The sequence below is a fragment of the Muscardinus avellanarius genome, assembly GCF_963383645.1.
Source record: "Muscardinus avellanarius genome assembly, chromosome: 16".
NCBI classification, from domain to species: domain Eukaryota; kingdom Metazoa; phylum Chordata; class Mammalia; order Rodentia; family Gliridae; genus Muscardinus; species Muscardinus avellanarius.
Genome location: NC_137802.1, coordinates 20,400,586 through 20,416,445, shown reverse-complemented (window position 1 = coordinate 20,416,445; position 15,860 = coordinate 20,400,586). Strand labels below are relative to the sequence as shown.

At 52.0% G+C, this 15,860-nt stretch overlaps 1 protein-coding gene across 1 annotated transcript; it reads right to left on the bottom strand.

Moving 5' to 3' along the window:
* Nucleotides 1-15,856, bottom strand: P2RX1 (purinergic receptor P2X 1; the record flags this gene model as incomplete). The annotated part of the gene is made up of 12 exons (XM_080712770.1): nucleotides 1-66; nucleotides 164-265; nucleotides 642-707; nucleotides 1,386-1,476; nucleotides 1,771-1,898; nucleotides 5,846-5,987; nucleotides 6,183-6,263; nucleotides 6,526-6,622; nucleotides 6,887-6,956; nucleotides 7,368-7,439; nucleotides 7,629-7,776; nucleotides 15,720-15,856. The coding sequence occupies 12 exons, from the start codon at nucleotides 15,854-15,856 to the stop codon at nucleotides 1-3; spliced, it is 1,200 nt and encodes a 399-aa protein (XP_080568896.1).
* Between the last annotated feature and the right edge of the window lie 4 nt (nucleotides 15,857-15,860).

Genomic DNA, 15,860 nt, shown 5'->3' with positions numbered 1-15,860 from the left:
TCAGGAGGTCTTCATGTTCTCCTGCAGGCCCAGGGTGGAGCTGGTGGCCGCGGGGTCACGCTCACCCTGTGTATGGATTGAGGAGACGCGAGTCAGCCCTGGGGAAGCCGCTGACCCTCCCCCAGAGACAAAGGGGCCCAAGGTCTTCAGGGACTTCTCTCACCTCGCCTGGCCCCATGTCCTCGGCATACTTGAACTTCTTCTGCTTGTAGTAGTGCCTCTTGGGCAGGATGTGGAGCAGCAGCAGGTCACAGAGAACAGTGGCCTGGGGCAGGCAGGGGCAGATGGAGCACAGCAAGCTGGGGGCAGGTCAGAACCTTCCAGACCCCATTGCCTTGCCTACTGACTGTGTGTGGCCCTGGCTGAGCCCCGAGCCTCTGGACCTCAGTTTCCGGGAAGGGGTGGTGAGGCTACAAGACTCTTAGGCCACCAGGACAATCCCATCCTGCCTCTCCAGCCTCAGCTTGAGCCTCAGTTTCCCTGGGTGTACTGTGGGTCTAGGGTGGTGAGGCAGACATCTGCAGCCTCTGTAGTAATGGGCAACTGCAGTCATGTTGTGGATAAGGTCTTGTTCCTGCTACTGAGAGATAGAAGATAAGAGACTGACCCCAGCACAGTGACCCGGCGACCCCGGCACTTACCACCCCGAAGATGCCAATCCCAGAGCCAATGGTGGTCATAGTGGGGATGATGTCAAACTTCCCAGCCTGGTGGCAGGGCCCAAGGGAGAGAAGGGTTAACAACCAGAAGGAGCCCAGCTGGAAAAGGCTAGGCTTGGGGTTTCTCTGGCCAGCCCTCTGTCCTCTGCTAGGAACGGTCCCCATGGCCTACTGCCCAGGGCTCTACTTTCCATGGGAAGTGAGCTTCTGGCCCGCAGGCCTGGGATTATTTTTGTTTTTGTTTTGTAGTGTTAGGGGTGGAATTCAAGGCCTGGAGAATGCTAGCAAGTACTCTACCGGTAAGCTCAGACCTGGATTTTTTGGTTGTTTGGTTTGATTTGGTGCTGGGGATTGATCCCAGAGGCATTTTACCTTCAAGCTACAACCCCAGCCCTTTCTATTTTTTGTTCTGAAACAGAGTCTCCCTAGAAAGCTGAGAGGCTCACTAAGTTACTGAGTTTGGTCTTGAACCTGAAATCCCCCTATATCAGCCTCTTGAGTACTAGGATTCCAGGTGTGTACCACCATACCCAGCTCAGATGTAGGTTTTGACCTTGACTCTGCCTCCCTGGTCTCAGGGAGAAGCCCAGTGACTGTAAACCCTCACCCTAGAAGTAGACCGGCTAGAGGGACCCCATCCCACCCAACCTCCTGTCATCCACAACTACAGACGCATAAAGGCAAGAGGAGGCCTCAGTGGCCATCACCCTCCCGCTAAGCACTCACCTTGCCATCCACCAGGATGTCAAAGCGAATCCCAAACACCTTGAAAAGGCGACGGCGGCTGGTCCCGTTCTCCACAAAGTGCCTGGCAAACCTTAGGGAAGGTCACAGGAGAGGGTGGCAGGGAACCCCCAACGCAGTACAGAGGGACACCGGAAGCCTCATTCCGGGAATGCCACAATGGACCCTTGTCCAAACCTCTGCTGCCAGCCACTTCCCCAGACAGTCCTGACCTGTGGACCTCAAGTCTCCAAGATCTCCTCTCCTCCCTGCTGGCTTCCTGCTTGGCCATCTGCACAGGACAGGACTCTCTGCTCCCCCTGGAGACGCATGCGCAGCCAGCAGGGCCCCGAGGGAGGGTGCACCGGTGGAGAAAACTGGCAGGTACCTGAAGTTGAAGCCTTGTGACAGATTCTTCTCCCCATACAGTCCATGGAACTCGTAGATGGGCTTACAGTGCCGTACATGCCAGTCCAGGTCACAGTTCCAGTCAATGGTGATGCCCACCACCCCGCCCTGCCAGAGACACGGGTATGTAAGATCTAGGGTTTCAGGACTCTCAAAGAGGAAAGACTTTTTATTTTGTGGTATTGGGGATTGAGCCCAGGGGCATTCTACCTCTGAGCTACCCTCCCTTTATTTTTTATTTTGAAGCAGGGTCTCATTAAGTTGCTGAGGTTAGTCTCAAACCTGTGATCCTCCTGTCTCAGCCTGCCAAGTACTGGGATTACAGGTGTGGGCTGCCAAGCCTGGCCATTCATTATTATTATGTGAAAAAATACACTGAGATACTGCTTTGGAGTAGAAGTTCTGCCAACCTCTCTAGCCTTACCCCTCCCATCCTCCACATTCTGTCCTCTGGCTTTCTTTTCCTTTTTCTTCTCTTCTCCTCCTCCTCCTCCTCCTCCTCCTCCTCCTCCTCCTCCTCCTCCTCCTCCTCCTTCTCCTCCTCCTCCTCCTCTTCCTCCTCCTCCTCCTCCTCTTCTTCTTCTTCTTCTTCTTCTTCTTCTTCTTCTTCTTCTTCTTCTTCTCTCTCTCTCTCTCTCTCTCTCTCTCTCTCTCTCTGTGTGTGTGTGTGTGTGTGTGTGTGTGTGTGGTGCTGGGGATAGAACCCAGGGGCCTTCTGCCTTCGAGATATACCTCCAGACCTATTCTATATTCTGTTTGGGAACAGGGTCTCACTAAGTTGCTGAGAGCCTCACTCAGCTGCTGAGGCTGGCTTCAGAACCTGAGATTCTCCTGTCTCTGCCTCCCAAGCGCTGGGATTACCAGCTTGATTCACCACACCTGGCAACTTGCCCTCTGGTTTTCTAACCATTTCTACAATACACCAAGTTCTTCCTATGTCAGGCCTCTGCACATGCTATTTCTCCACTTTTCCACACATCCTAAGAAGGCTTCCCTCCCCACCACACCAATCTAAAATATGTCCCCGGAGCCAGGTGTGGTGGTGCACACCTAAAATCCCAGTACTTGGGAGGCTGAGAATCACAGGTTTGCAGGCAGTGTCGGCATCTTGGTGAGGCCCTCTGCATCTTAGTAAGATGCTATCTTACTAAGAGAAATAAAGAATAAAATAGGGCTGGGGGTATAGCTCTAAGGTAGAACGCTCTAGATTCAATCCCTAGTACCACAAAAATGAATGAATAAATAGATTAATTAATTAATTAATTAAAACATGTCCCTTGCTGGGCGTGGTGGCGCACGCTTGTAATCCCTGTGCTTGGGAGGCGGAGACAGGAGGATCGCGCTGGTTCGGAGCCAGCCTTGCTGGCTTAAGAGACCCTGTTTCCAAATAAAAAATATATAAAAAATAGGTCTGGATAGTGTAGCCCGGAGGTAGAAGGGTTTCCAGGAACCCCAGTACCACCAAAAAAAAAAAAAAAAGAATAAAAAATAGGGCTTAAGAGAGGCGTGGTGGTGCACACTTGCAATCCCAGCATTTGGGAGGCTGAGACAGGAGGATATGGGTTTGCCGACAGCCTCAGCTACTTAATGAGGCCCTCTGCAACTCAATGAGACCCTGTTCCAAAAATAAAGAATAAAAAATAGGGCTTGGGGTGTAGCTTAGAGGTAGAATGCCCCTAAATTCCATCCCCAGTACCACAAAAAAAAAAAAAAAGGAAAAGAAAAGAAAAAAGAATAAAAGTAAACTACTTGCAGGGTTAAGCAAGCTGGGGCCCACAGGCTGACCCTGGGCGTGCCCACTGTGAACATCACCCATGGGTGCTTCTGCCCCATAGCGGCTGCCCTGGTTAGCTGGCACAGAGGACATGCAGCCTACAAAGCTGAGAACAGTTATTTGGCTCTTGAAAGAAAAAGTTGGCTGACCTCTGCCGCAGACAAGTGTGTCATCAGTGGGGGTTTTTTGAGCATCACAGAGAAGGGACAGATTCCTACCCCCCGAACAGGCCACTGGGGGAGCAGCGGGGGCCGGACAAAGCAGCGCCCCATGCCAGGCAGTGAGGCACTGCCTCAGGTAGGAGAGCACGTGATCCCGGAGACACCCCAAGCCTGGAACTGTGTGTGGCTTCCCTTCACATTGCTGGCTAAGGGCCAGAGTCATGATTCAAACCCACTCTGCCAGGTTTGTATTTATTATGAGGGACTGCTCCTCCCAGAATTCCAAGGGACTGTAAGGCTCACGGGGTGTGTGTGTGTGTGTGTGTGTGTGTGTGTGTGTTGGTGCAGGGGATTGAACCCCAGGGACATTCTACCTCCAAGGTACACCTCCAGCCCTATTATATTTTTTATTTTGAAATAGGGTCTCCCTAGGTTAATGAGAGTCTCACTACTTGTTGAGGCTGTCCTCAAACCTGCAATACTGTCTCAGCCTCCCAGGTACTGGAATTACAGGAGTGTGCCACCATGCCCAGCAGGGCACAAGAATTTTTTATTTCAGTACTGGGCATGGAATCCAGGGATACTGTACCTCCAAACTACACCCACAGGCCTATTTTTTAGTCTTTTTTTAAAATTTTTTTGAAACAGAGTCTCACTGTGTTGCAACGGGCCTTGCTAAGTTGCTGAGGCTGTCCACAAACTACAATCTTCCAGTCCCCGCCTCCAGAATGCTAGGATTACAAGAGTGTGCCACCATACGTGGCTGGCACAAGAATTTTTTTTTTTTTTTTTTTGGTACTGGGGATGGAACCCAGGGGCTTTTCTACCTCCCAGCTATACTCCCAGACCTATTTTATACATTATTTGGAAACAGGGTCTCACTAAGTTGCTGAAAGCCTCACTCAGTAGCTGAGGCTGGCTTCGAACCTGTGCAATCCTTCTGTCTCAGCCTCCCAAAAGCTGGGATTACAAGCATGTACCACCACACCCGGCTTGGCACAAGAATTTTTAAGGACATGTTATAAGATTTGAGCTGCCTTCTGAGAGAGAGAGAGAGAGAGAGAGAGAGAGAGTGTGTGTGTGTGTGTGTGTGTGTGTGTGTGTATGTGTGTGTGTTACTACTGTCACTGGAGACTGAACCCAGAGGTATTCCTACCTCTGAGCTATACCCCATCCCATTTTATTTATTTATCTATTTATTTATTTTTTGCAGTACTGATAATGGAACCTAGGGGCATTCAACCTCCGAGCTACACTCCCAGTCCTATTTTTTTAGTCTTTTTTTTTAATTTTTGAAACAGGGTCTCACTGAGTTGCAAAAGGCCTCGCTAAGTAGCTGAGGCTGTCTGAGAACTGTGATCCTCCAGTCTCCACCTCCCAAATGCTGGCCATTTTATTTCTTGTTTCAAAACTGGGTCTTCAGCCAGGTGTGATGGTACACACTTATAATCCCAGCATTTGGGAGGCTGAGCAAGGAGGACCAAAGGTTCAAGAACAGCCTCAGCAAGTAGTAAGACTTTCATCAACCTAGGGACACCCTGTTTCAAAATAAAAACAGAATAGGGCTAGGGTGTATCTCAGAGGTACAATGCCCCTGGGTTCAATCCCAACAAAAAACAACCCCAACATCTCACTACGTTGCTAAGGCTGGCTTTGAACCTGCTATCCTGTCTCCAGGCTCCAAAGTACTGAGATTACAACCATGAGCCACCCTGTCCAATTTACCTAATATTTAAAAAATAGGTCACTGGTGCTGGGTGTAGCTCAGTGGTAGAGCACTTGCCTAGCATGTGCCAGGCCCTGGGTTCAATCCACAGAACCATAATAAAGTAAAATAAAAATTAGCAAGACATTGGCAAACATCCGGGTGACGCTGTCTGCCCACATCCATTCATTCTGGGCACCTAGTTGAGGTCCTGCTGAAAACAACTGACTCTTGGGGGGCCCTAGAATTAGGGACAGGTTCATAGATATACTTGGCCTGTACCAGGGAACTTAGGAGGATAAAGTGGCCCTGAAAAGCCTTGCCTAGGCCCCCAACTCCCGCCAGCCCCACCCTCTACCTGGTCCTCTACCCCAGCCTGCCAGCCCTGCCCTCTGCCTGCCCCCCACCCCCATACCTTCTCAGCCAGGCGGCTGAAATCCTGGCCAGACTCTCTCACGATGTAGCCAAGGTTGAAGACAGGGCAGAGCGGATGCGAGGCCTTGTGGTAGAGGCAGCTCTTCAAGTAGCTGGCGTTCACCTCCTCCACCAGGTTGCGCCTGTGTGGCCAGAGGCATTGGTAGCAGCCATGTGCCAACCAGGAGGGTGGTCACCACTCTGCTGACCCCTGGCAGTTCCAGAATGTCCCTTGGGTAAGCCACGAAGGGGCCCAGGCCAGGCTTCTGCCTCCTCCAAAGGGAAAGAGCGTGTGGAGGATCCACGCCCTGGGAAACTGCCTGTGGGTTTTCACAAACCTGTTGACCTTGAAGCGGGGAAAACTAATGCTGTTCTTGATGAAGAGAGTGAAGTTCTCGGCCTCCCGGAGAAGGGCGGGGCTGGAGGAGACGCACTCATTAGCTGCCAAGGGGCCCAGGATGTCCTCCAGTGCCTCATGGGGACAGATCTTTGGGACAAGGGCATCTGCATCTAAAAGATCTGTTCCCACTTTGTCTGATCACACCTGTGTGGCCCAGGCCAAAGGATCCCCTGGGCCGTGGTCAAGAGGCCTTTGAGTCCGTGAGGGGCTCCAAGTGCACCCCCTGTCCTCCCCGCTCTGTGCAGAGCCCCAGCTCTTGGGAATGACGGGGCACTAGTTACCTGGGCACGGTGTCATCCACCTCCACAGGGCACCAGCCAAAAATCTCACAGGTCTGCACAGTGCTGTTGAAGGCCACACACTTGCCCGTGCGGATGCCTGGAGTCAGGGAGCAGCCCCTGGGTGCCCACCCCAAGCTGGGGGCACAGAGGAAGTCCCCAGGCCCCTCCAGTGGGAGCCCCCAGTGATGGGGCACCCACAAGAAAAGCAGAAATCTTTCAGGGTCACCAAGCCAGGGTGGAAGAAGGAGCAGGAGGAGGACAGGCTGGCAGGATGGGTGGGAGGAGGGTCACACGCCCAGGAAAGTCTGAGGGCTCGGGCCTGGAGAGGCCCCGCGAAATGCTAGGAGCAGGCTGCCCTTACCTTGGGCTTTCCTCTCTGCCTTCCCAGGGGTACAGCCACTGTCATCCTTGCATGTGCCCCCCTCTGGGTGCTGCAAGAGGAGAGAGCTGCTGGTCCCAGGTCCCTTGGGTACAGTCCTAAGAAGAGCCCCTCCTACCCCCAGGACCTACAGAAGGTGTGGGGTACCTTTGGGTGCCCCCTGCTCACAGTCTCCTTTCCCCGAGTCTCGACCCTCTGGGTTCACGCCCAGCTACCCATTGCTGGTGTGAGCTGGCGGGGGTGGGGGGGGAATCTGAAGAGCGGCAGGTGCTGGGACTCAGCGCCCTGCCCAGCCTAGGAGGGAGGCCCGGCCTGCCAAGGCTTGGTTACTCTGTGAATCTACCCCTGACGCTCCACCCCTGGGCCCCTGCGGGGGCCTGTCCCACCTCACCTCCAGTGCCCAGGGGACAGCCCTTCCATGCTGTCTTCCCCTATGGGCCCAATAAGGGAGAGAAATCCTCACCTCTGCACAGTAGTCTTGAGCCTGCTGGGGGGTCACGATGAAATTAGTCATGACCACAAAGGAGCTGTCCCCCTGGAAGTGAGGGGCAAGATCACAACATGTCACAGTGGGGTGATAGTACCTTGGCAGGTACTATCACACCTAGGGGAACTGAGGCCCATAGATTGCAACGATCTGGAGTGTCCTACAGGAGGTAGGACAGAGCCCCACTGGGCCCTGAGCCAGGTCCTGAGGGTTGGAGGTCACCCCAAACCAGCTCACCTGTGATGGAAAGACATAGTCAGCCACGTCCCAGACCTGGGGGCCGAGGGCCTGCAGCCGGGTCACAGCCAGGCCCTTGAGCTTCACAGACACGCTGCTGATGAGGCCACTGGAGGTCTGGTAGCCCTTTTCATAGAGAAACACCCACCTGTGGAGGATGGGGACACAGGGGAGTTACAGTTCTGGGCTAGAGCTGGGCAGGGCATTTGGGAATGACCCCTGGTTGTGGGGGCCTCTGTCCTTACTGAACCCCTCTTGGACTTTTATTTACCTTCCCCAGATTCTTCTCTCAGCAATTTTCTGCTTTGAAGCTCCTGAGTATTGAGCAGGACAGCCTCTCCTGCCCCCTGCTGGCCTATGCCTAAGGTTTCACCACTTTTTTTTTTCCTTTTTTTCTTAGTGGTACTGGGGATTTAACCTATGGGTGTTCTACCTCTGAGCTACACCTCCAGCCTTTTATTTTACTTTATTGTTTTATTTTATTTTATTTTTGCAGTACTGCGGATGGAACCCAGGGGCCTTCTACCTCTGAGTTACACCCCCAGCCCTATTTTTGTTCTTTATTTTGAAACAAGGTCTCACTAAGTTGCAGAGGGCTTCACTTAGTAGCTGAGGCTGGCTGCGAACCGCGATCCTCCTGTCTCAGCCTCCCAAATGCTGGGGTTACAAGTGTGTGCCACCACACCCAACTCCTCCATCCCTTTAAAAACATTTTTTTTTAATTTTTGAAATAAAGCCGGGCTTGGTGGCGCACGCTTGTAATCCCAGCATTCGGGAGGCTGAGACCGGAGGATCGCAGTTCGCAGACAGCCTCAGCGACTTAGTGAGTCCCTCTGCAATTCAGTGAGACCCGGTCTCAAAATAAAGAATAAAAAATTGGGCAGGGGGTGTAGCTCGGAGGTCGAATGCCTTTGGGTTCCATCCCCAGACCCGCAAAAAAAAAAAAAAAAAAAAAAAAAAATTGAAATAGAGTCTCTCTAAATTATTGAGGGCCTTACTAAGTTGCTGAGGCTGGCCTCAAACCTCCAATCTACCTGTCTCAGCCTCCCAAAAACTGGGATTACAGGTGTGTACCATCACTCCCCGCTCCATTGTCTTTTTTGCTCTGAGAACACTAGTCCCAGGAAAGAGGCCTACTGAACATCTCCTCCAAATCCTTTTCCAAGAGCAGGGTTTGTGGGGGCCTGAAGGTCCCCTCCTTCCCAGAATGTTCCTTCTTTTCTGAGCTCCTCCCCAGAAAAATGCTCAGCTCGATGACTCTGGGTCTGGCTATTGGCATCCAACAGTCTGGATTTGAACCCATGCTCCACTCCTCACTGGCTGTGGGCCATGCACACCCTTTCTCTTCTCTAGAATGGGAATGATACTAGTGCTTGTTTGTGTTACATAAGTTAGCATATGAAAAACAGAGTGGGGACTGGCAGGAGCCGGGGCTGCATAGACACTCGCTGTTATTATTATTGTTATTGTGAGGTCTGGGGGCTGGACCCAAGGGCATTCTACCTCTGAGCTACACACCCCAATTAAATTTTTTTTTTGTTTTGTTCTGAAACGGGGTCTTGCTAGGTTGCTGCAAGTTTCATTAAACTGCTGAGACTGGTCATAAACCTGTGATCCTCCTTTCTTAGTCCCAATCTCAACCATGCTGGGAGCCCCAGGAAGTGACAGGAAGGGAAATGGGGTAGGGCCTCTGAAGGCTTCTCAGGCACCCAGCCCCTGGCCTCCCCCTTTCAGGCTGGCTCAGGGAGAGGCCTCCTGATCTCTTGGGAAGTTCAGCCTTCCACTCCCAGCATTGAAAACTCCTGTCCCTTCTGATCCTCCACTTTTATTTTATTTTTTTAAAGAAGTGCATTTAAAAAAATTTTTTTTGGTGGTACTGGAGATGGAACCCAGGGGCTTTCTACCCCTGGTGGGCTACACCCCCAGACATATTTTTTAATATTTTATTTGGAAACAGGGTCTCACTAAGTAGCTGAGGCTGGCTTTGAACCTGCACAATCATCCTGTCTCAGCCTCCCAAGTGCTGGGATTACAAGTGTGCGTGCGCCACCATGCCCTATTTTATTTTATTTTAATATTTTTTTCTGTACTGGGGATGGAACCTGGGGCATTCTACCTCCAAGCTACACCCCCAGCCCTAATATTTTTATTCTTTATTTTGAAACAGGGTCTCACTGAATTGCAAAGAGCCTCACTAAGTATCTGAAGCTGTCCACAAACCTGGATCCTCCCGTCTCAGCATCCCAAATGCTGGGATTACAAGCATGTGCCACCACGCCCGGCTGGGTCCTCCACTTTTAGTCTGGGAGGCTGAGTAGGATTGACATCCCTCCCGGTCCCAGGGTGGGCACATGATCACTGCTTGCTAACCGGTGTCCCACTGGTGGGCAGCAGTGAGGGGTATGAGGATGGCGCATGCCCAGTGGTGGGGTGGTAGTATCAGCGATGAAGACAGGATTACTGCGAAAGAAACATCTAAGCAGGGTGGTAGCAAGACCAAAACTGTGGTTAGTTGTCTTTGCCACCTCAAATACAGAGCAAGCCTGAGAATAGAGCCAGCCTTGAGGAAGGCTACACCAGGAGATGGGTGGAGAAGGGCAGACTCCTGCAGCATGCTGAAAAATCTATTTCTGAACTTTTAAGTTGCATAAGCCAATAAATTAAGCTCTCCTTTATGTAAACCAGTTTTGGTTTGGGTTTCTGCTGATTATATCTGAGAGAATCATGGCTAACACTTTTCTCCAGGAAGGGTGGCCCTCTTTCTTTAGTACCTCCTTCTTTCTTTTGAAGGAGGTACCAGGGATTAAACCTCTATCCCTGGTACCTCCATCCCCCTTTTAAATTTTGAAACAGGGTCTTAAAACAAGGTCTAAGTTGCTGAGTCTCACTAAGTTGCAGAGGCTGACCTTGGATTTGCAATCCTCCTATCTCAGCCTCCCAAGTACTGGGATTCTAGGTGTGCACCGCCATGCCCAGCTAGAAGACATTCTTCCCATAGATTCAGGTTAAGTAAGTAATTGTGTGTGTGTGTGTGTGTGTGTGTGTGTGTGTGTGTGTTGCCCATTAAAGTGTGTAGGGACAATCCGTGAGTCTAACTGTAGGTAAATGAATGATGCCCCTCCTCTCCCCAAGCTCACTTAGACAGGCAGCAGAACTCAAGAACAAGTATTCCCCTAACTCGTGCCCCAGAGCTCAGGCCCAGTTACAAAATTCTTCAGGCCAAGCTGGGCATGGGGTGCACACCTGCAATCCCAGTGCTCAGGAGGCTGAGAGGGAGGATCACAGGTTCAAGGTCAGCTTTAGTAACCTAGGGAGACCCTGTTTCAAAATAAAAACCCCAAAGGGCTGGGGATGTAGCTCGAAGATAGAACACCCCTGCGTTCAATTTCTAGTACAAAAAACAAAACAAAACAAAAAAACTCCAGGCCTCTTAGTCCCAGGGTAGCTGCCATTCCTCCGGTGTGTGTGGGGGGGTGGGGGGTGGGGGGGTTGCTTGCGCCAGGCCTCAGGAAGGCAGCCCATCAAGGTCCTCTTCTCTCCTCGATGATCCCCACTCGTGGCCTGCACTGCGCCAAGGCCCAGCCTAAGCTGTCACTGCCGCCCCCTGCAGGTCTCCGCCCCAACAGGTGAGGCGTGACAAAGGCTCGCAGTTTTGTGCCATCAGGGAGGGGCGCCCCATCCACCCTGGGAAAGCCGCTGGCGCTGCACCCAAGCTCAGAGGAGCTGCTCCAGGGGAGGGGACACGGCCCCAAATTCCCAACCCGCCTGCTGCCTCCCCTCTTGGCACCCCGTCCTGACGTCCCAGAAGGCATTTCCCTTTTTTGCCCAATCCCAAATCTTCATACCATAGATGGGAAAATTGAGGCCTGGGGCAATGTCCCTCTCAAAAGCCAGAGGTCAAGCAGGGACCGGACCCCAGGCTCGAGGCTCTTGCCCAGGACTCTGGTCCCCTCCACCCAGCCGCACCAGCACCGGCACGTCTAGTCTCCCGGCCAGGAGCTCCCCTTCCCACAGGCTGTGAGTGGGACTTGTTTCGGGCTGGGGCTGTCCCTGGGGATGCCGGTCTTGGGGCCAAAGGAGAAAGTCAAATCTGGCATTAGCGACCTCGGCTCTGGACTAAGAGACAGACCATGGCCAGCCTGCCCTCCAAAGCCTGCCTTGACCTGGCCCTGTAGTGCCGCCCCAGGAAGGCCCCCAGGGAGGTCTGAAGTCAAACCCAGAGTCCCTCATCTTCCAGAAATAATCTTTCGCAGCTTCCCACCCTCCTGGGGCTCTGTGGGAGAGGAACCCTCCTGGGTTCAGGTACTAGTCCTGCTTCTTACTGTGTGGCTTCAGGTTAAAGGCTAAACTTCTCCGAGCCCGATTTTCTCTGTGAAACAAGGCACTACCTCAATGGTGCTATTCACTCGGTGTCTGTTCAGCAAGGCCAGGACTCAGCCCGGAGCTGGGCCCTCCGCAGACAAAGGCACATGTAGGCAGTTGCTGGAGGAGTTACTATGAGTTCTCATTAAGGACACTGGCAGACTGCAGGTCCATGAAAACTAAGACTTATTCCCTCTGTGTCTGGTCCTCCTCCAGTAATTCCCCATTCCCATCAACCTCCATCACCCTGGCTTCCATTCTTAGCTGAGCTGTCATGGACACGTGCACGACACCTGGGACTTCTGCTGTCCCCCAGACTCCTTCCTCTAGATCTGCATTCTCCCCAAGATTTAATCTCACATGTTTGTTTAGTCATTCAACAAACACGTGTCAAGCCCATACTAGGTGCCGAGCACTGTTCTAGATAAAAATAGGGAAATGAGACGACCAAAGCCCTGCACTGAGGACCCGCTGTAAGTAAGTGTCTGCATTTCCAGCTGGGGACTCACACCTCACGGTGCGCAGACAGCACAACGGACCCTTTGGAAAATACTCCATAGTTCCTCAAGAGGTTAGATATGGATGTCTCCTTGACCCAACAATCCCACTACTAGGTACAGACCAGGAGAGATGAAAACTCACGTCCACACAAACACCGGGAGAGCGCTGTTCATAAGAACCAAGAAAAGGAAACAGCCCAAGCGTCCTTCTGCAGATAAATGGCTAAAAAACAGAAATGTAATATATATCCGCATAACGGGATATTATTTAGCCGTAAAGAGGAAGGAAGTAAAGACCCAAGTGATAACCGACATGGACGAACCTTGAAAACAAGTGAAAGAAGGCCAACTGCAAAGGGCACGTGTCATATGATTCTCTTTATGTGAAATGCCCAGAACAGGCAAAGTAGGCGCCGGCTGGAAAAGGGGTGGTGGCTAAGGGGCGCAGGATTTCTTTTTTGAGTGATGAAAATGTTCTGGAACTAGATAATGGTGATGGTGGCACAACTTTAGTGGGTACTAGAAACCAGAGTAGCCGGGCGTGGTGGCGCACGCTTGTAATCCCAGCATTGGGAGGCTGAGGCAGGAGGATCACAGGTTCGAAGCCAGCCTCAGCTACTTAGTGAGGCTCTCAGCAACTTAGTGAGACCCTGTTTCCAAATAAAATATAAAAAAAGGTCTGGGAGTATAGCCCGGAGGTAGAAAGCTTCTGGGTTCCACCCCCAGTACCACCAAAAACAAAACAAAACAAAACAAAATACAACAAAAATAACAAAATAAAGAAAAAAAAGTAGGGCTGGGGTGTTGCTTGGAGGTAGAATGCCCCCAGGTTCCATCCCCAGTAGTACAAAAAAAAAAAAAAAAAAACAACAGCCCACAGATTGTGTATGGGGGGCACTGGGCGTTATATGAGTGGCACCCTCAGTGCTTTGGGGTTTTATCTTTTTTTGGGGGGGGGCAGGTCTGGAGATGGAACCCAGGGGCATTGGACCTCTGAGCTACACCCCCTGCCCTATTTTTTATTCTTTATTTTGAAACAGGGTCTCAGTAAGTTGCAGAGGACCTCACTAAGTAGCTGAGGCTGTCCGCGAACAGGATTCCTCTGTCCTCAGCCTCCTAAGATCTCACTGTTAACTGCTTGCTGGCCTCAAACTTGTGAGCCTCCTGTCTTAGCTCTCAAGTACCGGGGTTATAAGTGTGCAGTACTGCTCCCAGCTCAGAACTGTATTTCCACAAGTGCCTGGTGTCCTGCTATCGATGCCCATTAGAAAGTGCCCTAGAGCTGGGCGTGGTGGCGCACGCTTGTAATCCCTGCACTTGGGAGGTAGAGACAGAAGGATCGCGCAGGTTTGAAGCCAGCCGTGCTGGTTTAAGAGACCCTGTTTCAAAAAAAAAAAAAAAAAAAAAAAAAATATATATATATATATATATATATATATATATATATATATATTAGGTCTGGGAATGTAGTCTAAAGGTAGGGTTTCCAGGAATCTCAGTACTACCAAAAAAAAAAAAAAAGTGCTCTAGAAGCTGAGTATGGTGGCACACGCCTATAATACCAGTACTTGGGAGGCTGGGACAGGAGGATCACAGGTTTGAGGCCAGCTTCAGCAATTTAGCAAGACTCTTAGCAACCTCGTGAGACTCTGTTAACAACCTCGTGAGACTCATGAGTAAAAGGGGCTGGGGGCATAGCTTAGAGGTAGAATGCCCCTGGGTTCAATCCCTAGGAGGAAGGAAGGAAGGAAGGAAGGAAGGTAGGAAGGAAGGAAGGTTGGTTTCCTAGTGACCTGGAAACCCTGCTGCTCCTCTCTGGGCCATTTTCCCCGGCCAAGCTCAACCAACATTGAAGATGTCAAACAGGGTTGTGAACAGGAGGCGGCCAGGCGCCAGAGGGGCCCTGGCCCTGGCTCCACCTGACCAGCTGTGCGGCTTAGGGGAATGAGTAGGGCAGAGGAAAGACTATTTTGGATGCCAGAGTTGTGGAAGGACCAGAACTACGTGGCCATTTCTCGGGCCGCTGGTCAGCCCACCCGGTTCTGTTCAGCAGCCGTAGTTTGGAACCTCAGCAAACCTGGGGAGGCGGAGCTCAGAGCACAGAGTTCTCAGAGGGACACACTGGAGTCAGGCCCTGGCTGCTGGGTCCGCGGGTCACTGTGAGTGGATGTGACATGCTACACACGAGGACCATGCTACACACGTGGGCACAGCCACGCACACACGGCGGTCCAGCCCCAGGGCCGTGGCCAGCAGCCACACCCGCTGGGCACATGTCCAGGTACACAGGACGTGCATGGACCTAGAACTCTGTGCACATACGTGTATACCCACACGACACATGATACATGCACATAAACATGTTCACGTGTGTGCCAGGCCTCTGCCGGGCCAATCTTGGCTTCTGGGACAATTATACCAACTTCAGGAAAAAGCACTTATTACGTGGTCCCCAGACCAGCCCAACAGCAGAGGGTGTCCTCCCTGCTCTACCCTGCACTCCTGACACAATGGGACATGTCAGAGATGCCCAGGAAAGAGATACCATCCCCGGAAACAGACCTGACCTCCATCTTCATGAACCCATCGAGGCACCAGGGGTTCAGAATGTGACTCTTCTCCCAGAGTCACCAACATCCCGGGATGCCCTTCACTTAGAGGGGAGGTGGCAGTGGAACCTGCCCCTGGCTTACACGGTTTTGTTGCTTGTTTTCCTTGTGGTACTGGGGATGAACCCAGGGATGTTCTACCTCTGAGCTACACCCCCAACCCTCTTTTAGTCTTTATTTTGAGACAGGGTTTCAGAAGGCCTCACTGAGTAGCTGAGGCTGACCATGAACCTGCAATCCTCCTGTTCAGCATCCCAAGTACTGGGATTACAAGTGCGTGCCACCACGCCCAGCTTCGTCTCCGACTTAAAAATAGGGTGTGACGTCGGTCTCTGCAGGATGGAGGTACAGGCGCCCTGGTGGTGAGCACCGCTCAGTCAGTGCCTCAGAACCCAGAGCAGACTCTTGGTCACCAAGTGCCCCCCAGGCAGGCGTCCCCTCCTGCCTCAGTGTCCCCATCTTGACAGTGTCCTCTGCCATTCTTCCCAATAGCAAGGAGGCTGGCCAGGAAGAAGGCCTCCCAGGGGATGGGAAAGAAGAGGGGCTCCTGATGTCACAGGGCGTGGGCACCTCAGAACCTGGGGGACAGGCTGAGGCTCCTGCAGGGGTCCCAGACTCACCCGATCACGTACACCAGAACCACTAGCTGTATCAGCCGGAAGATGACGCCCACCTTCTTGTTGCGCACGAGCACCATTCGGGGGGTGTCATACTCGAAGAAAAAGGCAGCCAGCTCATCCTGCAGCCGCCGTGCCATGGTG